General features: G+C 39.3%; 1 protein-coding gene across 4 annotated transcripts; it reads right to left on the reverse strand.

The window, feature by feature from the left end:
* Positions 1-677: 677 nt before the first annotated feature.
* LOC127353675 (uncharacterized) lies at positions 678-21,883 on the reverse strand. 4 transcript variants are annotated; one of them, XM_051383129.1, is made up of 5 exons: positions 20,375-20,759; positions 20,196-20,303; positions 19,782-20,065; positions 14,979-15,076; positions 678-7,310 (listed from the first exon to the last, which is right to left on the reverse strand). In XM_051383129.1, the coding sequence occupies exon 5, from the start codon at positions 7,261-7,263 to the stop codon at positions 2,701-2,703; it is 4,563 nt and encodes a 1,520-aa protein (XP_051239089.1). In that variant the 5' UTR covers positions 7,264-7,310; positions 14,979-15,076; positions 19,782-20,065; positions 20,196-20,303; positions 20,375-20,759; the 3' UTR covers positions 678-2,700. The 4 variants fall into 4 exon arrangements, with proteins under 4 accessions (XP_051239089.1, XP_051239088.1, XP_051239090.1 ...); XM_051383128.1 differs by lacking the exons at positions 19,782-20,065; positions 20,196-20,303; positions 20,375-20,759 and adding an exon at positions 20,775-21,883; XM_051383130.1 differs by lacking the exons at positions 19,782-20,065; positions 20,196-20,303; positions 20,375-20,759 and adding an exon at positions 19,050-19,167.
* Positions 21,884-26,626: the final 4,743 nt, after the last annotated feature.

The raw sequence follows: 26,626 nt of genomic DNA on the forward strand, positions 1-26,626 counted from the left end.
CTTCCAAAGCAATCTCTACTTCACTGGCCTCTGGTTTCATGCCTCGTGCCAAAGCATGAAACAGGCAACCCTTGTCCTCATTGTCTATGCTCACTCTCTGGTTATTGATCTGCACATCATAATGGCCGCCTGGGTACTGGGCACTCTTTGGTTGGTAGATCAGTGTCACAGTTTGATCGGTGTGTTCAGTGCTTGGGCTCAGCTCCTGCATTTTGGTAAGACTGCCATGGCTATCCTCTGTTAGGATGACAACCTTAGTACGGGTGGTTTCTGACAGGATTCTGATATCAAGAATGGTGCCCACAGTCATGGGATCCCTGATCTTTTCAGCATGTGACTGTGCCGAGTGGTCACCTGCCTCTCCTGCAAGTTTATGCTCAGAATTTGGATCTACTGGCATGTTTGCAATGTATCTGTTGTTCTGTCCAGCTCTGAGTTTTTCCTCTGTTCTGTCACTCTTTAAGCCAGATCGTACATAATTGCCAATGACGCCATTTACTTTCTTTTGAACATGAGAAACACAGTGACTGGAGAACTTCTGGTGGAACACTTGTACCAAAGCATTAGCCAATAAAGCACTGATGGTGTTGGCCAAATCCTGCTTGAATTCTTTCAACAGCTCACTGTCTGAAGCAGATAGTTCATTTACCTTCACTTTCTCTGATTTTTTTAAATTTAGTCAGTTGTTCCTGAAAGTTTGAAAAAAACTTTCTGGAGAGACTGGAGACTACACTGATGGCGTCTCCTGCCAGTGCCCCCATGTGGAAAACTTGGATGGCTGTTAGAATCCCACGTAATGTTCCCTTTGCCTCTTTTTTAGCACTGTCAATCACTGTGGAGAAGGATGAGTTCAGCTTGTTCTGCCAGTCAAGGTCTGCATAGAAAGGCTGTACTGCAGTGTTGCTTAATGTTCTGAAAATGTCCAGCAGTTGTTTCTTTTTGTTCTTGTCCTTCAGGAGATCATGAAGTTGCTCATTATCGTCAACGTATGAGAGGATAACAAGGTCTACTAATGTAGCCAAGGGTTCTTCTTCCATGTTGGATTTCACGTCACCAACAATTCCGTTTTCCACAAGGATTTTAATGCTGTTTAGTATTTCTGACAGTATTTTCTCTTCTGCCTTACCAAATCCATAGTTAATGATTTCTTCTACCATTTTTTTAGCAGTGTGTTTTACAGTATTCTTCATATTTGTCTTTGTGACAACGCTCAAAGTGTCTTTAGCCTGTTTGGAGAGAAACTTTGGCAGTGACTTCAGCTTTTTGCCGATTCCCTTAATTAACGTTTTACAAGCTTTGAAGCCCTTTGCGATCAGCTTTCCAACTCCAAACCCAATGAGAGACACACCAATGGAAATGGCTTTTTCTATAGCCCATGCTTTCCAGCTGAAATCTCCTGTCACCATGGCCTCTATGCCATAGATGCAGTCTGATATTCCTTCAATGATGAGTCCCATGCCAACTTGAGCTAATGTACCAAACGTAAATGCAGTTATCAGAGCTCCTCCAACAATCTGTAAAATTCCAAGACAGAACACTAGAAAAGCTTCCCATGGGAATCGGGGCTCCTCTTCCACAGAAAACACGTATTTCAGACCCTGACTGTAGAGGTTATAGGCTTCCACTTGGAGATCATCATCAGCACCAGACACCAGAGAGAAAATTGGTGATTTATTGGCCACTGCATGTCGGTCTTTTCCTTTTATTTCATCCAGCTTTTGGATGGCCTCAGTAATGTTTTCGTCAAAGTATCTGAACATCCTGCTCTTGGTTGTTAACTGTTTTTCAAGGTTGGTTGGGTTGCTGTTGGTTGAGTCAGCAGATGTCATTTTCACAAGTTGCAGACAGACCATGGATTCCTCACTGAGATACTTCAGAGACTCCTGTGCCTTCGTTAGATCATCTCTTGCCTGAGTGAGGTAATCTTTATTATCTCCATTCTTCTGCTTTATGGTGCAATATGCATGATTGTAGAAAGCTATAGCTGCCCAACTTTCATCTTGTCTCATGGCTTTTTCAAAGAGACTTCTGCTGACATTCCATCTTTTTTCATTCAGTGCGATATTTCCAAACTTTATGTAGTGATAGATGCTGGAAGACGGTGAAGTCTGACTTTCAGACTGACTTTTTGCCCATGACAAATCAGCTTTCAAACTCTTTTGCAATTCATCTCTCTTCAACTGGTCAATTTCCGCTGACTTCATTTGCAACCATATCCCCCAGAACTCATTCATGACGGCAACAACAGCTCTTCTCTCATCTCCATCTGTGTTTTCATGAATATCTTGAAGAGTTTTGCAGTACTCTGAGAACAGGTCCTCCCGAAGTCTCAACTCAGTGACATCGTTCATCATGTGATTTGTCTTTCCTGCTGCAAGTCTATCCCTCGTGCTCTTAGCTTCCTCCAGAGAAGACACTGTCCTGAAAGACTGCTCCAGGTGTTCATTCGAGAAGATTATCTGAGCAGATCCAGGTTTACCTTTACGTGCAGTTCGACCAAAAGCCTGAAGTTCCACTCTTGTGTTCTCAGAAAGGAAGGAGAGGATCACAAATAATCCTCCATTGTCGTTCACCTGTTTGGACACTTTTATGTCTGTGCCACGCCCGGCAAGGTTTGTGGCAACAATGACATCACCAGGAAGCAGTTTCTTGTCTATTTTGCTCAGACTGTCATTGTCACTGCGGCAGTAGAGAATGATTTCACCTGGGATGCTGCTTTTTTAGCTCTTCATGGATCTCTTTGGCTTTGTTAATAGTCTCGCAGATCACCAGGGCTGCTCTTCCATCTCTGTATGAATTTGGGGAAATCTGAGCCATAACTACCCGTTTTATTTCAGATTTCCACTCTTCAGCTGAGGTCTTAAGAGTACCTTTGACCTCAAACAACTTCTTCCTGTTGAATGTTGGCATTTTCAAGGCAGAGAGATCTGGATACAGGTCCTGTAAAAACAGAATGTCTGTTTTGCTGCCAAGTGTCCCAGTTGTTCCATATATCTTCCTATTGTACTTCTCAAAAAAAGAGATGTTAGAAATGTAGTTTGTCACAATTGAAATTGTGCTCAGTTTGACTTGATGTTTAATCTCAACAAACTGCTGCAGACCATCACCCCATTTCTTATTCAGCTCCACAATGCCAGTGGATCTGAAATCCACAGGACAGACATTGTCGTTTTCTACAACATATTCCCGTCCCTCCTTCAGTTGCATTGCCATAAAGGCATTCTGAACCCACACTGACACTTTCTTCTCCACCAGATTCTTCAAGAAACCAGGAACGCTGATTTTGTCCTTATTGTTTGTACATGGGGTGTACTGAAGCCTCCCTGAGATTAACTCTGCAATGGGCTTGATGAGAGTTTCTTCTGAATCATAGAGAGGACAGCACAGGCCTTCCTCCAGGACAAGAAATTTGAGGTCTGGAATGTCCTCGTTGTTGTATGGGCTGTGCTTTCTAAGACTGAGTAATCGCTCATCATCTAGAGTGTAAACAGTAAAACCATAGGGGACATACTGCTCAAGTTCTTGGAAAAAATCTACCACCGCATCCTGACTCACAGTTTTAAGTTTACTGAGAAGTTCATCCTTTTCACTTTGGTAGAATTCCTCTGTAAATCCTTTTGGCACTGTGTTGCATTCTTCAGCGATGTGTAAAATGTCCATTGGATCATTAATTTCAGTTTCTTCTGTGTCTATTGAGTCAAAGATAGCCTTGAAGAATGAAGCAGGAGGACCCTGTACAAATGTCTGGCATCCTGTAGACAGGAAGCCATACTGCCTGACGTGACCCCAGATCATGGCCAGAATAACGTTCAGGTGCTGCATTGAGACCATGGGGCTGGACAGGTAGGTCAGCTGCACTCCCTGGTCCAACAGCAGTGAGTCCACTTCATCGATTATGATGCACTGATAGCTGCGATCAGGCCTCACATCCTTCATCTCAAATATCTGGCGAAGATGATCTGCAGAGAAGGCCTCGATAGTTCCATAGACCACGTCCTTCTGGTAGCATTCTTTTCTATCCTTGTCGTCGGTTTTGTTTGTGTTTGTGTCAACTGTTATGTTAAAGTACTTGTAGAAGTTGGTGCATTCTTCTGCATCTCTTTGACACAACACAGAAGAGCTGGACACCACGTCTACCTTTTCACCCCTAAGCACACGCAGCACTGCAAACATTGCTATGACACAAGACTTTCCTTCTCCAGTGCCCATTTCCAGGAGCTTCCCAGTGTCAGATAAGGCCAAGAGGCACCAGCTTATCATTTGATTGTTCCTGGGCCACCACTTCCCTTCAGCGATCTGCAGGTGTACAGCATTGCATAAGATTGCCAGGACTTCCTGAAGGTCTTCTGTGTCTGTGCTGTGACTCAGACTCCTAGCTTGCTGTACATCTATGTGCTTTTTGATTTCACCGGTTTTGATCAGGTTTGTTACATGAGTTACTACACTGTATGATTTACTCAGTGTTTGTTCATCAATGTCTTTCATCTGTCGTATTTCATCAACAAGAGTATCAATGCTTTTTGCTTTCTCATCTCTAAGGCTGTCTTCTAAATGCTTGATCAGAGTTTCAGTTCTAGAAGACTCTAAGAGGTCAAGGAGAGATTTGTTGTTCTCATCTGTCCACTTGTTAGAAACCTGATATGTTTGCATTAAATGCAAAATCGTCATGATGGAGATACAGTCTTCATCATGATGGTGGTCAGTTAATGCTCCAAGGAGGTTTAAGGCCTCTACTGGTGAGCAAAGTCCTTGTGCTTCAAGATTCAAAACTATCTGGAAGAGTTCTTTTGTAGTTGTTGATGCTTGGAAAGTCTCCACAGAGTCAAATAATATCTCCAAACACCATCTGCCTGCAGGAGATGTTCTGTTTTTCTCACTTTCTGTTTCTTCCGTGACCACTTTAAGGAGATTCTCCAGGAAGGTCAGAATGAAGACCTCATTAGAAGGCAATCCCTGTCCAGATAGTTTCTCTAAGATGGTGATGATTTTATTGTCAGTGTTTGTGTCTTTGTTTAGGTTGGTGTGCAGCACCTGAAAAAGAGCTTTAATAAACTTCTGTCTCAGTTCCTTATCTTCACTGTGAAATTTATCCATGAGTTTTTGCAGGACCTCTTCAGTAAACACCAGGGAATCATTCTCCTTGAGCTCTGAAGATTCCAGATTATAGGAAGGACTGAGACTTTGTTCTTCAATGATAAATCCACGACTAAGCAGCGGGTTCCCTGCCTCCATCACCTCTGCGCCATATTGGAAGTAATCAGAGACAAAGTCATTGATGGTACCATACACAATGTCCGCTTCATAGACATCCCTGTGGGATTCATTCCTTTTCTTCATGTTAGTGTTGAGAGAAACTCCAAGGTTCTTGTAGAAATCAGACCAGTCCTCAGTTCGCTCCTCTGAGTGAACGTCAGAGCTCAGCACAATGTCCACTTTGTTTCCCATGCAGACTCGTGTGGCTGCAAACATGGCTGTGACACACGGGTCTTCTTCCACACCAACCAGCTGTAGAGCTCCACTCTTCTGAGTCAGCACCAGCGTACACCACCGCAGCATCTGCCTCACTGTGGGCCACCAGCCTTTTGTGTCAAACACTGCTTTACAGAGCTGAGACAGAGACTTCTGTATGTGGTCTGCATTCATCGTTACACATTCAAAGGAATCTTTCATAAATGGGGCATCTTCTGGTGCGTTTTCTGAATATTGCAGGACACCAGTGGTGATGTTTTTTATCATATCAATCACGGAATTATCCAAATCCCATGACATTTTTATTTCTTCCAGAGCTGCAACTACATTACTCTCATCTTTCTTTCTGAGAGTCTTTTGGAAATCCTGATGGAATCTTTCAGGTCCAGCGTCCAGAGCCAGAATGAGAGAGTGCCCAGACTCATCCGTCCACTGTGGCGTTAAGTCATGCACTTGTACCAATGTAAGGACTTTAGTTATTGAAACATCGTCTACGTAGTTCTGTGACAGGGCTCTGAGCAGGGTTACTGCCTCCATTGGGGTCCATTGGTTTGTTTGCACAAGTCTGAGGAGAATCTGAGTGGACTCTGAGTGGGTTTCATTCAGATGAGTGAGTGTGGATAAGAGGAGCTTCAAGCACTGGATCTCCATCTTCAAAATGAACACAGAGGCTTTTTCAACGACACTCTGCAGTGATGATGTGAGTGTGCTCAGGAACTGTATAAGAAAGAGGTTCTCAGTGGAAAGTTCATCTTCAGCCCAGTGTTTGGCTATGAGGACTGCGTCAGTATCAGGGCTGCCATTGAACAAGTGCATCAGGTTCAGATACAGAGCTTGAGTCAAAAGAAAACCTTCGTAGACATTACATGCTGACTGGCTGATGGACTCCACCAGAGAATGGACCTGATTGGAGATGCTTTTTAGAGATACTCCCTCAGCTATCTCCAGAAACTGGACACACAGCTCTGTGACGAAGACCTGAGTGTGCTGCAGAGTGCTGAGGGATGGGGGAGAACTGATCCATTCATCAAACAGGAGCTGGTCAAGGACGGACAGGATCTTCCCCAGCTGATCAGCTGTCAGCTGAGTGAGACTGAGATCGGAAACTGGGACACTGCTTTTCAAAGAGAGGATTTCTAGAAGCTCGTCACTGCCTGATTCATAGTTAGGCTCGATCTCTTTCAGATGCCTGATTAGAACATCTTGCTTCGATTCAAATTCTTCTGAAATGTCGCTGTTCAGTTGTTTCTCATATTGCTCTTTAGCTTGTTGGTGCGATTCTTGTAGTCTTTGATTCAGTTCTTGTCTCTTCTTCTCTTCAGCTTCTTTTGCCCTTTGCTCTTCTCTTCTCCTTTCCTCTTCTCTCTTCCTTTCCTCTTCTCTTCTTCTTTCCTCTTCCCTTCTCCTTTCCTCTTCTCTTCTCCTTTCCTCTTCTCTTCTCCTTTCCTCTTCTCTCTTCCTTTCCTCTTCTCTTCTTCTTTCCTCTTCCCTTCTCCTTTCCTCTTCTCTTCTCCTTTCCTCTTCTCTCCTCCTTTCCTCTTCTCTTCTCCTTTCCTCTTCTCTCCTCCTTTCCTCTTGATCCCTGATTGGCTTATAAAAACAATATTCACACTCGTACAAATTATTGTAACCAACTGGTCGGTAGTATTCACCTCCATTGAATACATGTACATTCCGCCCATGAATAGTTCGTTGGCATAAATCATCGAATGAGTGACATGGAGGCAGGACCTGATTACATATGTGGCATCTTAGGCTGTCACCCATGTTATGTTCTGATGGTTGGTTCCCCATTTTTGATGATTTATTCAGCAGTTCTGTGGAGATGTTTGTGTGTTTCCCTGAAGGATAGAAAACATACATTTCAATGACATTATGATATGACAACCAAGTTATAACAGGAACTCCTGCTGCTTTGATTCTTTGTGAAAATAGTATTGTAAGATGAGATTTATTTTGTGAATTACTTTACTATGTTTATTGAATTTGCATAAATTAATTAAGGGTATTGATGTTTCAAGAAGATATGTGTCAGCTGTGATTGAGGACACTCTTGTGCATGCTTTTGTTGACACCGGAGCTGACATTTCAGTTATCAGCGAGGATCCAATTGCAAAGCAGTTTCTTCCTCTCACCAGTGACGGGTGACCATCTGGACTCAGTTGGTTCAATCTTAGTAGTAGTATTAGTAGAAGTTTAGTTTCAATTTCAGCTCAGTGAAGCACTTTAAACACTTAATTTTTCTTTTTATATATAATTGTGCTTCAAATAAAGACTAAATAATACATTTCTCTACATCATATTCTTGTTTAAAAAAAATAGCACATTATATGAAAGTTATGGAGAGCAATAAAAAGGTGACCTTATGGCATTAAAGGCGACCCAATGAAAAATTTGGGTGCACCTACATTTTGTGCTGGTGCACCTAAAAAAAAAATGTAGGCGCACCAGTGCAACCAATGCAAAAAGTTAGTCTGGAGCCCTGCCCTAAGCTAACTGATGTTACACTGTCTTCTACAGTTATAGTTCCAGCCATGTCAGAGATGGTCATCACTGCTAAACTAGATGTACCACTTAAAGGATTAGTGCCTCATGACTATGCAGTTGTGTTTGAACCACAAATCATTCAACTACTGGTTTTGCATGGACTGTAGCAAAAGCTGAACAAGGTTCCATCCATGTGAAAGTAGCTAACCCCCTCCCCTCCAAATTCTGTCTGTAATATCAACATTCAGATGCCTGTAATGTCGAAGCCAACTGTACTGCCTGACATTTCAAACCCTGACCTCACAAGTGCACAAAATAAGAAACTGAAAGACACTTTAAGTTCATTCTCGGATGTTTTCAGTCAACACTCACATGACTTTGGAAGGACGCGCATGGTTACACACAACATTACAACCAGCTGTGACACTCCAATCTCACAAAGAGCCTACCGTACCTCTCCTGCCATGAAAGCAGAAATTCACCGTCAGGTGGAGGAGCTTAAATCTCAGGATCTCATTGAGGACAGTACAAGCCCCCTGGGCCAGCCCAGTGGTCATGGTGAAAAAGAAAGATGGCACATACAGATTTTGTATCGATTTCAGGAAACTGAACTCAGTTACCATCACTGATGCACATCCTCTTCCGAGAGTTGATGATAGTTTGGATGCATTATCTGGCTCTCTTTTTTCACCATGGACATGTCAAGTGGATACTGGCAAGTTGAAATGGATCCTGCAGACAGACCCAAAACCGCATTTACAACAGGCGATGTTCTCTACCAATTCAAAGTGATGCCCATGGGTCTGAAAAACTCACCACCAACTTTTCAGTGACTAATGGAACTTGTTTTGAGAGGTCTCCACTGAACAACATGTGTAATTTATCTTGATGACATAATTTGCATGGGACGAGACTTTGATGATCATATCCAAAACCTGACAGACATTCTTACACAATTCAGACAAGCAGGTTTGAAACTAAATTCAAAGAAATGTGACTTCTGCAAATCTGCAGTCAAGTATATGGGACACATTGTTTCACATGATGGACTGGCACTGGACCCAGTCAACAGTCACCGTGTACGTGATGTACGAACATTTCTGGGATTGTGCTCTTATTACAGACGTTTTGTGCACAAGTATGCATTCATCACTCACACAAAAACATGTGTCATTTGAATGGACTGAAGAGTGCTCAACTGCATTTCAGACATTAAAAGATGCACTCTTCTCCCCTCCATTAATGGCATTTCCAAACTTTCATCAGCCATTCATTCTAAGTACAGATGCGTGTAACTATGCAGTTGGTGCAGTTCTTTCTCAGGTTCAAAATGGAAAGGAACGGGTTATAGCCTATGCTAGTCATGTTCTGACCTGCACAGAGAAAAAGTGGTCCACATATGACAAAGAACTTTATGCCATTGTCTGGTCTGTCAGACACTTCAGACACTATTTGAGTTGTAATCCATTTACAATCGTTACTGATCATCGTCCACTTCTCAATCTACGGAAACTGGATGTCACACATGACCCCACAGGACGACGTGGTTGTCGGGCTCTGGAGTTGGATTTGTATAAATGGACAATAATACACAAGGAGGGAAAGAAACACACAAATGCTGAAGCTATGTCACAGATTCCCCTTCCACAAGAGGACCCTATGGTTCCAGAAGAAACAGTGTCTCCCTCACAGGACAGCAACTCCTCTCCTGTCCAACTGGATGCACTGCCTCCAGTTCCACAGTTGCACAATCTGCCAGTGCAGCCTTCTTTGGTGGCCAGCGATACAGCTCAGGTTTGCTGTTCAGAAAGAGACACTACTGTTGTTCAGACAACCAACACAGGTATGGAATTGTTGCAACACACACTTTCTAGTCAAGGAAATGACACTGTAGCTGAACAACTGACTGACCCCATTCTCTCAGAAGTGTACAGGTGGGTACAGGACAACATTCGTCCTTACCTCAGACATGTAAAAGGGAAGTTCAAAGAAAACTCAATTCCCTAAACCTGTGCTGTGTAATGACTTACTCTGTCGAAAGGCTCACACTGCACCAGGACAGCCAGTTGTGTATCAAGTACTGATTCCCACCACACTATTCACAGAGACTATGAGCATTCTTCATTGCAATCCCTGTTCTGGTCATTACAGTGCTGAGCGTGTAAATGCCCTGAAAAGGGGAGAAGTGAGTGGACAATGCATGGACACAGGCAACTCTCTTCAGGCCATGAATGTATTGACTGGAATGAACAATAAATATCAGTACAGCATCATTTACCATTCTTACATTTTACAAAACTAAAACATCAGCAGGCTGTGTAATATTTTACCACAAAACCTATATCATGACCATCATACACAACAGTCGGCACAACTAGCATCGCCCCCGGTTAGCTTATGTGGCTACTTGCTCACTCGTCGTCAGGCACTCCTCCTAACTACTTCACAATGTCGGACACACCCGTGACACAAACTCTCTCCTAAACATGTCCACACATTTAACCAACACTGGAGCAAGCAACAACTCCTATTACTTTGAGCAAATACCTGAAAAGGGGAGAAGTGAGTGGACAATGCACGGACACAGGCAACTCTCTTCAGGCCATGAATGTATTGACTGGAAGAGGAGCGTGTGACCTGCATGTAGCTCAACAACATTATGCTCCCCCTGCTGTCTCCCTCTGGTAACTACAACTACTACACACTACTAGCAGAGCCCGTCTACGGAGAGCCTGGCCACTCTCTATTAAGTCCCATTGTACCGAATTTTGGTTGCAGTTACACCAGAGTTCCACTGGGGGCGATCGCCCATGAGTGCAGAATGAATGGGAGCAGATGGAGCTAGATGGCTAAATTTGTCTCTTTCACCTGATTGTCGTTGAGAAATCTCAGATTTGATTGTAGTTCTTGCAAGTTCAACATGGGTTATAGGTTGAAAGTTGAATGAACGAGTACTAATGTCCTTTCAATTTCATACAGGTTGAGTTGTTGTTGCCCATAACAACAATTTTTTTGCCCAAGTTCTTTTTTTTTTTTAACACAGCAACTTTTTGTGTTGTTGGTACTTTTATCTGCCTATCGTTATGTCTGTGTTGTCGATGCCTCGAGAGACAAGGAAGTGCAGAGCACGGAAGCACAAAGAGACCCAAGGCTTGCCGTAAAGCAGTATCTCTGGCCGTACTATTTCAAAATTATTCAAAATAATTTTCGAATGCAACATTCAAATTACTAGACAAAAAATTATATCCTGAGAAAAGTGGATTTTGAGGGGTATAGCTCCATAGAGCTCCATTCATTCTGCACTCATCCTGTGAGCGCCCTCATATGGAACCAGAGGGGAACTGCAACAGTTCAGAACCCGGAAGTATACCGAGAGTGGAACTTCTCTCCTTATTAGACATTCTCTGCTACTAGTCCTGTTGGAGTTAGTGGCATAAGGAAAAAACACAAAATACTGTACTGAATCCATTATAACAGAAACTAAATAATTTCAACCTTAACCCATGAAATATAACGGACAGTGTTTCCGCTATGTTGATTTTGGAGCGGCGGCCCGCTGCTGTTAAATTTCTGCCGCCACGGTATCAGAAATGGGGCAGATGCACAATATAGTCCCAGTTGCCTTTTAAATGATCCTGCTGACATAATGCACCCCCGTTAGTTGCCGCTCCCATTGCAATTTAACAACAAGTAGAACTATTCAGAGGTTATTGGGGCTGTCCAGTTTAACTCCACATACTGTTGTGTTGATGTAGCTTATTGTCAAAACATTCGCTTTCTTCCAAGTCGACTATTAAACAGCTCCACCAAAAACGTCACTGCGGTGGGTCAGTTTTAATTGGACAACGTTCAACTTGTCAGTTCTCAGCTCAACGTCCTGATATGAAACATCTGGAAACATTAAAACGGTAAATATATTTGTTTATGTCGCAGCGAATTGTCACTTCTGTTTCATACGTAAAACGTTTACCGGCGTGACCGGGGGGGGTGTTCGGACGGGCCTGCCACCACTGCTAAAAAAAAATCCTAGAGGAAACACTGACGGAGATGGTTATTCTGTTTCACAACATGAAGACACTCCACATGAGGTTATTATTCAAACCGTCACAAGCGCACATTCAAGAAAGCCCTGTCTATGTGCTATTGGCCGAACATGAGAACTGATATTGATAACTTTTGTACTATGTGTCATACATGTGAAGCTTACAGAAAACCTGTTAAGCAACACAGAGCTCCTCTGCAATCTATAGAAGCAGAGAGACCATTCCAGTTTGTATGTACAGATATTACTGAGCTCCCACTCATCTCAAGTGGACATAGATATGTGCTTGTAGTACAAGATCATTTTACAAAGTATGTTAATGCTTTTCCTATGTTGGATCAGAAAGCAGCTACAGTAGCGCAACTACTTTGTGAAAGATATATTCCTGAACACGGTGTTCCAGAAGAACTGTTTTCAGATCAGGGACGACAATATGAATCAGAAATCGTTCACACAATATGTCAGAGACTGAACATCAAAAGAAAAGGACCTCACCTTAGGGATGGTGGAGAGATGGTTGAGAGATTTAACAGGACTCTAAAAGAGCAATTGGCTAAGCTCATTCATCATCATGGTGGTGAATGGGACCACTATTTGCCAGCTGTGGTTTTCTCCTTTAACTCTACTCCACATTCTAGCATGAGATACTCACCTTATTTTCTTGCCCATGGTAGAGAGCCTCGTGTTCCAGCTACTGTAAATGTCTCTATCACAGACTCCAGAGAACTATAGTTCAGAACTGGTGAAATGGCTTGACACTGTTTTTCAGACTGTTCGCTCTCATCGGGAGGAGCAGAGACTCAAGCGTGAGTACTACTTCAACAAACATGTGAAGTTTAAACCTTATCAGTGTGGGGATGTAGTATGGATGGATGATCCCACTACACAGAGAAAGAAACTGGACCCTAACTGGACTGGACCATACAAAGTGGCTTCAGCAGATAACAGAGGACTCATTTACAAACTCTTGGATTTGAGACGCCCTCAGGCTGGATCAAAAGTCATTCACTATGATCGACTGAAACCTTACCGGTCAACTTGGGATACATCTTCATCACCAGTGAACCAACGTGTACCTCACCATCCTATGGACGCTGTCCCCAGGTATACGTCATTGTCTGGTTCTCTCCCCTTGTGCCCTGGACCACCTGACACTGGACAGGTTTCTGCCCCTGCCTGCCCCTGCCTTGATTAATTTGCTGATTAGGTTTGATGCTTAATGTTTGCAGATGTTTAGAAGAAGAAGGAAAAAATACCCTATATGTTGGATGTTAGTATGTTACCTATGCTTTAAACTGTAGTTTCATTATTCTGGTATTTCACAGGTTTGAAGTTGTGTTTTACTGAATGTGTAAGAAATGTGAACTGTGCAAACACATAGTAGTTTTTTTTATAGCTGATATTATTTGAATGGTTTTGTCTATTCTTGTGACTATTACGGTGTTTTACTATTTCTTCATTTACCCACAGGTTGGAATACTCTGTAGTAGTACTTAAGTGTTTATTTACTGTTCTGGTTGTGAGATGACATTTATTTTTCATAACTTTTGAAATAAGGACTTTTCATCTGAAGAGAGGGTAGAATTTATTTTGTGAATTACTTTACTATGTTTATTGAATTTGCATAAATTAATTAAGGGTAATTACATATATAAGCATATTTGTATTCTGTTCTGCAATGTAGATGAGGAACTACATAAGGTGCATGTTACCTGGAATGTTACCAATGGTTAAGATTGGTGGAGTGATATGATGTAAACAGTGTTCAGTTGTCCTACTGTTGAAATGGACATTAAAGTGGATCGAGTAACCGAGATGAAGTTGTCCCCGTGCTCTTGCTTCACCCATGACCCAAAGGTAGTTAATATAGTAACTATCAAGTTATAGTTAACGCTAAGAGTAACCAGCGTTACAGTATCATATATAATTTAAACCAAAAATTGTTTCATTGAAATCTTAAGACAGATAATATCAAAAGAGGAAAGGACTAAGAGGGAAGGATTGTCAACTTAAAAATAGCTATTGCGTTAAAATGGTATTTATCTTTATCTGTGTACGCCCCTCCTCTCAAATATATCAATAGTGTATATATCTTTATCAGACCACCATGCACATTTCTGTACTCTAATGCTTAACACAATTCCTCACCATTAAACTGGAATTTTAACGTTTTAATCAGGATGTTGTAGATGCTTGTATTTTGTGGGATGTCATTAAGGGATTTATAAGAAATAACTCAATAACATTTGCATCTGGACAGAGTAAAGCACAATTAAAGAAAGGTTCTTACATCACTAATCAACAACGTGAATATTTCTCAGCTGAACAGAAGAAAGAAATATCCATAAAATAAAATTATTTAATAAAGTATCCTTGGAAAAGATCAGAGTTTAATGCACAGGGTGAGGCAATCTTATTTCCTTGATGGGAGTAAAGCCAGCTTTCTATTGGCTAGTAAACTGCATAATAATGACCACCTGGCAGATGTACCTTCAGTTCAGGCAGAAGATAGTTCCCTCCTGCATGACCCCTTATGAATTAATCAACAGCTTGAAAGATTTGAGCAAACATTATATCAGTGTACTTTCTTTATATTATTAGTATTAGCTCTGCCAGTCTTTGAGTGAGATATCATCCAGCACCTGGCTGGAGCAATGGAGGATAAACTAATTTCTACCCTGATATGATTTTGTTGCTACTGTTTTACAAACTACAAGTTCAACACATGAACTCTTACAAACAAAATTATTTGTTAATTAACACTTATTTATCTAAGAAAGAACAACTTGTAACTTCTTCTCTTCACTGGTCTTCACACAGCAGTGATGACCAGATGTCTGGAATCACGTAAAAAAACAAAACATATTCAGTGTACCAAATGCATCAGCCTGTGAAACTGATTTGATTAGAGATAAGATTGATAAGATTCTACTTATTGTACATTCAGATGGAAGATCTATTAATGGTTGTCGTCGTTTACCTTGGTTTTCCAGCTGGTTCTAGGCATAATCTCCTGACTGGACCTGCTTGCTGCTGCCCAGATTGGAGAAGTTGTTTATGGTCTTCTGTCTTGTGTTACTAAAGTGAGATGATAACTGTGTTAATTAAATGTTGGTTAAAGTTTATTACTGTTATTTTTGTATTTAATTTAACACATTAAACATAAAAACTTTAGCAAATGAAGTGTATATTACTGCCAACATTAAAAGAAAAATAAACTAATAATGAGCAAAATAGTTTAACTCTTTCAAATCTGTTCTGGGTGTTAGTTTGGTTATTTCCTGTTTTACGTTGAAAGACAATTTATTTGTTGCCTTTGTCATTTTCCCGCCTGTTTTTCTGTGTCACCTGTGTCTCATTATCGTTCTGTCACTTGTGCATTTAGTCTGTGACTCCGGTCAAAATGTCAAAATTAGCATCATAAACTGAATGTAAAATCAACCTGAAGTATCAAAACTAACTAAATTACTTTTCCAAGATTGTTTGTGCTCAGTGGACTTCTCTAAAGGGGACATATTATGCAAAACCAACTTTTTAATCATTTGATTATGTACATTTGGGACTCTGGAGGGCCTATCAGCAGGCAAAGTGTGAAAAAAATGACTCAGTCATGTTTTTGTGGGCTGCCTCAGTCAGAATATAGGAGAGAAATCATGAAGCTTCAGAAGTGGGTAGTTTGTGACGTCTCCCTGTTGCCACCCACCTCTCTTTACTTCCTGTTGACTATCGGAGCGCCGCCATTGCAGTATAAAAGGCAAGCTAGCGGAGAACAAGCAAGTCGGGAGCTGCGCAGTGAGACTGTGAGAGACGCTGAGAGAAGCGGAGTTGGCACACGTGCTAGTGTTCTCGCCTGCTGCCGCATAACAAACTCGAGACACTTTTTCTTCTACTTTTTCTTTTATTAATAGTAGGGCTAGTATTATTAGAATTAGATTAGGGTTGGGAAGGAGGGATTTAAGAGGCTCATGGCTTCAGGGAAGGAGGATGAGGGTGGTGGGTGGCAGAAGGTGGTGAAGGAAAAGGGGGGCTCTAAGAGGGGGAATCGAGTGAAAGACCTGAAATGTCAGGAGATGAAGGAAATAAGGTTAGGAAAACTGGAAATACTGAAGAGTTTGTTGTGCTGTTTAAAGTTAGGAGATGCAGGATTTAGAGCAGTGAATCCATTAAAAGTTACCAGTGCTTTGGAGAGTCAGATAGGCAAAGAATTTCAGGCCAAGATATTGTTTAATGGAATGTTAAGAGTTTGTTGTAAAAACAGGAAACAGTATAATGATGCTAGAGGTGCGTTTAAAGATAGTGTACTGCCACAGAGAGTGTTTCTTGGGAGTATGGCGTATTATGTGAGAGAGTACATTAAACCACCGTTGCGCTGCTATAACTGTCAGAGGTTTGGACATGTTGCTGAGGGGTTGTCGGGGTAAAAGAAGGTGTGCAAAGTGCGGTGGAGATCATATAATACAAAGTTGCAAGGCAGAGGCTCCTAAGTGCCCTAACTGTGAGGGGGATCATGGGGCAGGGTTTCACGGGTGTGAGCGATTTGTTCAGGCTAAGCGGGTGCAGGATGTGAGGGGAGCTGAACAAGGTGTCGTATGCAGAGGCAGTTCAAAGAGTGGATAGAGAATGTGGAAAAAGGATATCTGGTACTAGGGCAGTGTCAGGAAGCCAGTTCAATGCTCCAAACTTGCAGTCGGACCTACATTCTGATATGTTGAATCTTACAAAAGAGTCATTTCTGTCTTTTGTGTCTGATGTGTTGGTAGGAGCTAAGAAAGCAGCAAACTGGTCAGATATTATTAGGTTAGTGGTGGGGGCAGCTGAAAGGTTCCTCGGTATAACGCAGTTGCCAGAAGAGCTACATCAATACATGAAGGAGAGTCAACCTATGGAGAGGTCACAGTTGGTGAGGGTTAGCAGTATGGAGGATGTCTATTACTATTCTATTACTGTGATAAATTATTATAACCCTTGTCAACCTTTGGTATTGTCAGATTTTGATGAGATTATGGAGAAGGTAAGGTGTCCTGTTATATGGATTGGAGATTTTAATGCACATAATCCTTTATGGGGTAGTGATCATAGGGATAAAAATTGTGTTATTGTAGAAGAATTTATAGATAAATATGAGTTAGTAGTGTTAAATGATGGAAGGCCAACTAGATATCATATTGTCATAAATACCTGCAGTCATATAGATTTGTCAATCGCTTCGTCAAACTTAGCTAGAGTTGGTGAATGGGATGTTATAGACTCGTATACATTGGGTAGTGATCATTATCCAATTTTATGCAGATTTGGTAGGGAATTGAGGAGAGAAGTGGAAAAGAAAGCCCCTAGATATAACTTTTCTCAGGCTAAATGGGATAAATTTCAGGAGAGGGTTCAGAGCTTAGTAGGAGAGATTGATAGTGAGGGTACTGTAGATAATTGGAATACATCCATTAGTCTTATGATACATGAGGCCGCTTGCAGTATTATTCCTCTGAAACAGGAACCTAGGACTCGTATGCTGGTTCCTTGGTGGAACAAGGAGTGTGATCAAGCTGTAAGGAGTAGGAATAGAGCATATAGAAGACTAAGAAAGTTTGTTAAGAATGTTGGTTAATGTAATGGAGTACAAGCGGCTAAGGGCAGTAGCAAGAAGAGTTATAAAGGATGCAAAGAGGAATAGTTGGAGGAAGTTTTGTGGTACGCTAGGCCCTGAGACTCCTGTAAGGCATTTGAATGAAAATATTAGCTTTGTTTAATACGGTGTGGGCAGAGGGTTATTTGCCCAAGGAATGGAAACATGCAGTTGTGGTCCCTATTTTAAAGCCAGGCAAAAGTCCATTTGACCCTAGTTCATATCGCCCTATAGCACTCACAGCAGTGCTTTGTAAAGTAATGGAGAAGATGGTAACCAACAGACTAGTGTGCTTCATAGAAACTAGAGGACTCTTTGTTGATGTCCAGAATGGCTTTAGGAAGGGAAGGTCGACAATGGAATCAGTGTTAGTTTTGGATCAGGATATCAAAAGGGCATTTAGCAATAAGGAAATAGTAGTGAGTGTATTTCTGGATATTGAGAAGGCATATGATTCTTGTGGAAGGAGGGATTAATGATTAAAATCTTTGACTTGGGAGTAAGGGGGCGAATGTTTAATTTTATTAAGGAGTTTTTAATGAAAAGAACAATACAAGTAATGGTTGGTAGTGTCTTTTCAAATACTGTAGAAATAGAGAACGGAACCCCGCAAGGAAGTGTTATCAGTCCACTTTTATTTAATATAATGATTAATGATATCTTAGGCAAAATAGAGAGAGGATTTGGGTTATCTCTATTTGCAGATGATGGGGCCATCTGGAAAAAGAGGGCGTAATGTAAAGAGTTTGTTTTAAAACAGATTCAAAGAGTATTATTGTCTATAGAGGAATGGGGGAACACATGGGGCTTCAAATTTTCTGCATCTAAGACTAAATATGTTGTATTTGGTTTTAAAAGAAAGTTACCTAATATAGAGCTGTATATGTATGGGTCTTTATTGGAGAAGGTAAAGGTTTCTTAATTTTTGGGTGTATGGTTTGAAGAGCGTATGACTTTGGCTGTGCATGTAGATAAAATTGTGCTGAAATGTGGAAAAGTTCTAAATAGTTCTAATCTGATCTGTTTATTTAGCGTTACTGAAGTACTGCTATTACTGACGATATAAGTGTAGGTCCAGTGTAACATCCTATACTCATATAATCTCCTATAGTATTATAAACACTGAGGCTCACTGCTAAATGTCTGTTATTGCACCGGGAACTTGTTCTAACATCAGTTACAGTCAGTAAATGTCCTGTGTGTGTATCTGCTGCCATTAGATAGACATTGTGTTGGTAACCTCAGACTGTTTCAACAACACATCACTACAGTTAGCTGCAACAAGGAACCCACCTGAGACACTGCTTTATTATTTTAGTTTATAACTTAGGACTACTGTGAGCCACAATGAGCTGTTGTACTTGTATTATATCATACTGTATTATATTACACTGTATATTATATTATACTGTATATTATATGCTGCCTTACAAGTAACACTGAATCTTCGATGTCTTACAGGTGACCTGATGAAGCTCAGGTGTTCCTGGACCCATCAGAGGACAGAGACAGCTGCAGCATCAGGACAGTCTGGGTATCCAAAGGAAGACTGATGAAGATGAACACTGACTGCAGAGCTCCATTACCAGCTCATACTTCAATATACTAGAAACCATAAACCTTGATGTAGGACATGATCTGCACAGTTTACATAAAAGTTGTAGCTTTGTTACTTACAACATGTTTAACTGGAATATAAATGAAACATAAATAAAGTGTTTTACTTTTAAGAAGAGTTTTGGTCATTTTTAAATTCAGTGTGGTATTATATAAATAACATGTTATTTCACAGAGGTTTTATGAAGATTTCCTGCAAGTACAAGAGTTGAAAACCTGGTTCGTGTAACATCTATCAATATGAAAATGTGGAACTTAAACCTGTATTAATGACTGTAAGCAACACAATACATTACTGTCTCACATTCAAACTTTATTATGTTGGAAGATAAATGACATCATAATACAGTATATAATATAAATGATAGAATATTCAGTATACAGTATTTTTAATTGGGTTCAAACATAATTGCAGCTTTTACAAATATCTGAAGGTTAACTTTGGTAATAATACTTTTAAGTTAAAATATCAGACTATGAAATATGGATACAGTACAGTTAACAGTTGGTTACTTGGCAGTTTTTTAAACCACATGAACAAGTTACCTTATTAGATGAGTGATTCCTTCAGTTATGTTGACATGTTGTACAGGATAAAGTATTCCAGGTTTCTGTTTCCATGGTCTCAGTAAACTAATGTGTATAAGGGAATATAACAGATGGGAGGTAACAGTAATCATTATACTATTACTCTGATTACTTTGGTACATTTACTGGCTGTTTCTTCACTAGAAACAACTGCTTGACTAATGTTGTTAATATTATGTAATATATAATATGTTTAACTTCAGTGGGCTGTGTAGACTGTAGGTCACTGCTCACTGCTGTACCTGTAAAGACAAGCATAAAACAGTGTTGGTTCTCATAGTTAAGGCATAAACACTAACATTATGTGATAGATAGAGGTTAATATATATATATATATATATATGTTTATGTAGTTAATATAGCAGTATTTACCTGAGGAAAACATCACAGAAAGCTGTAATCCTGATTGTTGATGTTGTTCATTTCTCCGTGATTTCCGGTCAGACTCTCGCTCTAACATGTCCGCTGGTGAACTTTTTGCTTTAGAAGCAGTTATTGAATTAATATTGACGGTAGAAATGAAGCTAAACTCAGTAGCAGTGAGGAGCTACCTGCCGGCAACGAAGGGGAGGAGCCGGAGCGTCATCCGCGTGAGCCGCGTCATAATGCCGACCAATCAGAGCAGACTGGGCTTTTCGGGAGGGGGGTCTTAAAGAGACAGGAGCTAAAACCGAGCAATTCAGACAGAGGCTGAAAAGAGGAGCTCAGCTGTAGGCAGTATGAGAAAAAGAATGTGTTTTTGAACATTAAAACATCTAAACCTATTGTAGGAGAGCCACAAAATACAATTATGAACCTGAAAAGGGGGCATAATATGACTCCTTTAATGCACAAGAATGAACACACTGATAAATGAAGATATCTATGTCAAGAGAATCTTTGTCCCATTTTAAACTTCCTATAGAATGTAAAAATCCTGATATTGGCATATCAAAGTATTTCATCATTTACCTGTTGTTGGCTTCAGGAAGCTCTGGGATGCTGAGGATGAGGAGGCAGAAAGAGCAGCGAGCACTCAGTGTTCAGAGTTTTTATACTCCATCAGCAGAAGGGACGGACGCTTTGTGTTCACATGACAGAAATCTCTCCTCCCACCAACCAGAATATCATACTTTCTCTTTTCCTTTTGTACTTTACTTGAAATACATAACAGACAAATTGCATTTTGCAGGTGAAGGCACAAACAAAATTTACAAAACAAAAGAGTTGAAATTGTTCACAACTCAGCAGATTTGTTACAACTAATATGGATGACATTGCAAACATATTACAATAGGTAACAGCTCAATCATTTTGTCATCTTGTTCATCAAAGCCATGTTTTAATTACAGAGCTAAGAGATTTAACCAAGTTTACAAACTAGCCAACCACTGATCACTCAAGTTGTTAAGACTCTTAATATCAGAGTCTCTGATGTTCCCAAGAACAAGAAGAGCAACACCTTATCAGGAAACACATTTCATTTATTTCGGGTATCGGTGTTCTGCCTTCATAACAGACAGTGGTTTGCTGATAAGAATGTAATCAGAAAGAAATCATGTTCATGTGCTTTCCTGTGTTTTATCTGATCATTAGCTCTCTGTTCAGCAGGTCATTTCACATTTTTCACATGCTCACCATGAACTTTTGTTTTGAGAGGTTACTGACATTTCACAGAGTTCATTCTAAATTCATCATTCATCATATCAAGCTGTACAGGACTATCCATCCATACATTATATGTAACTGCCTATCCTTTGCCCACTTCTTGCCAAAGGAGTGAAGTTATAAATATCAGAAGTTGTCCTTGTTATGAAGACTTTGCTCTTTTAGTCACAAAGGACAAATTTTGTTCCTCTTTGTAAAGTTTTGAGATTCTATAATGGCTCTTGATGTCTTTAAGTCAATTAGTGAAAAATTAAGAAGTCTTTTAGTGAAAGTGCATAATGTCAGGTTGTGTATTAGGAGATGGTATGAAACTCGGTCCGTGTAGTTTTGGTCATTGGATTTTCCTTTCAGAAATGGGTATTAAAAAACTGAAAACGAGTGGTTATTTGATTTTCGTTTTAAAATACAAAAATTCAAATTGAAATACAAGGCGTTATTCTTTTTCATGGTCAGAAAGGGATGAAAAAATATTCGATTTTCATTTTCTATTTCATATAACAAAAAATAAAATCACTAGAAAACAGAAACGGAAAAAAGGCCTGTTTTATATATTCTGAAACCGGATGTTGTCATTTACAGGACCGTGCTGTGTAGAAGAAACAGTAGGCTAGTAGCCTGCAGTCAATCCAGCCGTGACTCTGATCTCCGTGGTAAAATCAGCCGCACTTAAATTTAGTGTACAAGTATTCTCAGCATTATGGTAAATGCTGAGAAACAGCGTATTTACTTCCGGTTTTCAAAATAAAGGTATTTAGAACAGTAAGCTATAATTCGAACCTACATTTAAAATAAAATATGTTACATTAAAGTGTTTCATGCGCCCCTGGTGAATAAAAAACACTTCATATCAAGTATCTTTACTGCACCAGTGTGGAGAAATGCCAAAATAAAAGCCTCATATTTATGCCTCCAGAGATTGCATATTTGACCATATTTGAGGTACTGTAAAAACATATTGCTCAGTGTTTCCTGGCTACTGACTTTTACACATATGAGACTACAAGCATACTTAATATCAAGCATTTTTACTGTACCAATTTGGAGAAATTCAACAATAAAAGTCCATATTTGTAGCTCAAGTGGTATTTTCATATATTTGAGCTACTGTAAAAACACTTTGCTCAATAATTCCTGGATATGGATGGTATATCTTACTTCTACACATCTAAGACTACAAGTATACTTAATATCAAGCATTTCTACTGCACCAGTGTGGAGAAATGCCAAAATAAAAGCCTCATATTTATGCCTCCAGAGATTGCATATTTGACCATATTTGAGGTACTGTAAAAACATATTGCTCAGTGTTTCCTGGCTACTGACTTTTACACATATGAGACTACAAGCATACTTAATATCAAGTATTTTTACTGTACCAATTTGGAGAAATTCAACAATAAAAGTCCATATTTGTAGCTCAAGTGGTATTTTCATATATTTGAGCTACTGTAAAAACACTTTGCTCAATAATTCCTGGCTATGGATGGTATATCTTACTTCTACACATCTAAGACTACAAGTATACTTAATATCAAGCATTTCTACTGCACCAATGTGGAGAAATTTAAGAATAAAGGTGGTTCCACTGTATGTGGAACCAACTGCAACAGCTGTCACGCTGAATCTGTAAAAGGGAAAAATAATATATGAGGAAGAGACAGTAGGTACAATGGTGTTTTGAAGTTAAAACTAATTATTTTTCCCTTTTACAGATTCAGTGTGACAGCTTTTGCAGGTGGTTCCACACACAGTGCCTACAAATGGACACAGCAGAGCTGCAAAATAAGAAGAATGTGGACTGGAATTGCATTTTGTGTGAAAAGTAAACAAGTTAGAATTGTGTAGGATTTTGTGTTTAGTGTTTAGTCTTTATATTATAATTTTTTATAAAATGTTATTAAACATTTGTGTGAAATTTTGTCATGATTACTGTATCATTATTGAAGTATAATGAAAATGCTTCACCCATAGCCTGGTATTATTGAGCAAAGTGTTTTTACAGTAGCTCAAATATATGAAAATACCACTTGGAGGTACAAATATGGACTTTTTTGTTGAATTTTGTTGAAAATTGGTGTAGTAAAAATGCTTGATATTAAGTATGCTTGTAGTCTCATATGTGTAAAAGTCAAATATACCGTCAGGAGCCAGAAAACACTGAACAATATGTTTTTACAGTAGCTCAAATATGGTCAAATATGCAATCTCTGGAGGCATAAATATGAGGCTTTTATTTTGGCATTTCTCCACACTGGTGCAGTAAAGATACTTGATATAAAGTGTTTTTTATTCATTATGGGCGCATGAAACACTTTAATGTAACATATTTTATTTTAAATGTAGGTTCGAATTATAGCTTACTGTTCTAAATACCTTTATTTTGAAAACCGGAAGTACATACACTGTTGCTGCATTTACCATAATGCTGAGAATACTTGTACACTAAATTTAAGTGCGGCTGATTTGACCACGGAGATCAAACTCACGGCTGGATTGACCGCAGTCTACTAGCCTACTGTTTCTTCTACACAGCACGGTCCTGTAAATGACAACATCCGGTCTCAGAATATGAAAGAACAGGCCTTTATTACGTTTCTGTTTTCTAGTGATTTTATTTTTTGTTATATGAAATAGAAAATGAAAATCGAATCATTTTTTAAATTTCGCTCATCCCTTTCTGACCATGAAAAAAGAAAAACGCCTTGTATTTTAATTTTAATTTTTGTATTTTAAAACGAAAATCAAATAACCACTCGTTTTCAGTTTTTTAATACCCGTTTCTGAAAGGAAAATCCAATGACCAAAAGATACACGGAAACAAACTCCCACACAGTTTCAGTTTTACCGGTTGGTGCAGTTTGGAGGGCTGATACAGGAAACATTGTTATGGGTCCGTGTATGTTTTGGTCATTGGATTTTCCTTTCAGAAACGGGTATTAAAAAACAGGAAACGAGATTTGATTTTCGTTTTAAAATACAAAAATTAAATTGAAATACAAGGCGTTTTTCTTTTTCATGGTCAAAAAGGGATGAGCGAAATTAAAAAAATGATTCGATTTTCATTTTCTATTTCATATAACAAAAAATAAAATCACTAGAAAACAGAAACGGAAAAATACCTGTTTTTTCATATTCTGAGACCGGATGTTGTCATTTACAGGACGGTGCTGTGTAGAAGAAACAGTAGGCTAGTAGACTGCGGTCAATCCAGCCGTGAGTCCGATCTCCGTGGTCAAATCAGCCGCACTTAAATTTAGAGTGTACAAGTATTCTCAGCATTATGGTAAATGCGGAGAAACAGCGTATTTACTTCCGGTTTTCAAAATAAAGGTATTTAGAGCCGTAAGCTATAATTAAAATATGTTACATTAAAGTGTTGTGCCCCTGATGAATAAAAAAAAACTTTATATCAAGTATCTTTACTGCACCAGTGTGGAGAAATGCCAAAATAAAAGTCTCATATTTATGCCTCCAGAGATTGCATATTTGACCATATTTGAGGTACTGTAAAAACATATTGCTCAGTGTTTCCTGGCTACTGATGGTTTATTTGACTTTTACACATATGAGACTACAAGCATACTTAATATCAAGCATTTTTATTGTACCAATTTGGAGAAATTCAACAATAAAAGTCCCATATTTGTACCTCCATGTGGCATATTTTCATATATTTGAGCTACTGTAAAAACACTTTGCTCAATAATTCCTGGCTATGGATGGTATATTTGACTTCTACACATCTAAGACTACAAGTATACTTAATATCAAGCATTTTTACTGTACCAATTTGGAGAAATTGAAGAATAAAAGCCCCATATTTATACTGCCAGATTCCATATTTTCTTATATTTTTGAGCTACTGTAAAAACATATTGCTCAATATTTCCAGGCTATGGGTGAAGCATTTTCATTTTACTTCAATAATGCTGCAGTAATCATGACAAAATTTCACACAAATGTTTGATAACATCTTGATAATATAAACACTAAACACAAAATCCTACACAATTCTAATTTGTTTACTTTTCACACAAAATGCAATGCCAGTCCACATTCTTCTTATTTTGCTGCTCTGCTGTGTCCATTTGTAGGTAAAAGGGAAAAATAATTAGTTTTAACTTCAAAACACCATTGTACCTACTGTCTCTTCCTCACATATTATTTTTTATATCATTCAGTGTGACAGCTGTTGCAGGTGGTTCCACATACAGTTTACATTTTTACAGTAGCTCAAATATAAGAAAATATGGAATCCGGAAGTATAAATATGGGACTTTTATTCTTAAATTTCTCCACATTGGTACAGTAAAAATGCTTGATATTAAGTATGTTTGTAGTCTCATATGTGTAAAAGTCAAATATACCATCAGTAGCCAGGAAACACTGAGCAATATGTTTTTACAGTACCTCAAATATGGTCAAATATGCAATCTCTGGAAGCATAAATATGAGGCTTTTATTTTGGCATTTCTCCACACTGGTGCAGTAAAGATACTTGATATAAAGTTTTTTTTTATTCATCAGGGCCGCATGAAACACTTTAATGTAACATATTTTAATTATAGCTTACGGCTCTAAATACCTTTATTTTGAATACCGGAAGTAAATACACCGTTTCTCCGCATTTACCATAATGCTGAGAATACTTGTACACTCTAAATTTAAGTGCGGCTGATTTGACCACGGAGATCGGACTCACGGCTGGATTGACCGCAGTCTACTAGCCTACTGTTTCTTCTACACAGCACCGTCCTGTAAATGACAACATCCGGTCTCAGAATATGAAAAAACAGGCCTTTTTTCTGTTTCTGTTTTCTAGTGATTTTATTTTTTGTTATATGAAATAGAAAATGAAAATCGAATAATTTTTTAAATTTCGCTCATCCCTTTTGACCATGAAAAGAAAACGCCTTGTATTTCAATTTTAATTTTTGTATTTTAAAACGAAAATCAAATAACCACTCGTTTTCTATTTTTTAATACCTGTTTCTGAAAGGAAAATCCAATGACCAAAACATACACGGACCGTTATGGTCCAGAGAACTGAAGCTTTGTCTCAGATCTCTTCTCTGGTTCACTGACATCCATCATTACTGAATCTGTCTGTGAATGCTGCAAAGGGTTAAAGCAGACAGATAAGCAACTAGAGAATA

The sequence above is a fragment of the Dicentrarchus labrax genome, unplaced genomic scaffold (genome assembly GCF_905237075.1).
Source record: "Dicentrarchus labrax unplaced genomic scaffold, dlabrax2021, whole genome shotgun sequence".
Taxonomy (NCBI): domain Eukaryota; kingdom Metazoa; phylum Chordata; class Actinopteri; family Moronidae; genus Dicentrarchus; species Dicentrarchus labrax.

Excerpts from the sequence above, each read along its gene's own strand:
- LOC127353675 (XM_051383131.1), bottom strand. The coding sequence starts at position 7,263 with ATGGGGAACCAACCATCAGAACATAACATGGGTGACAGCCTAAGATGC.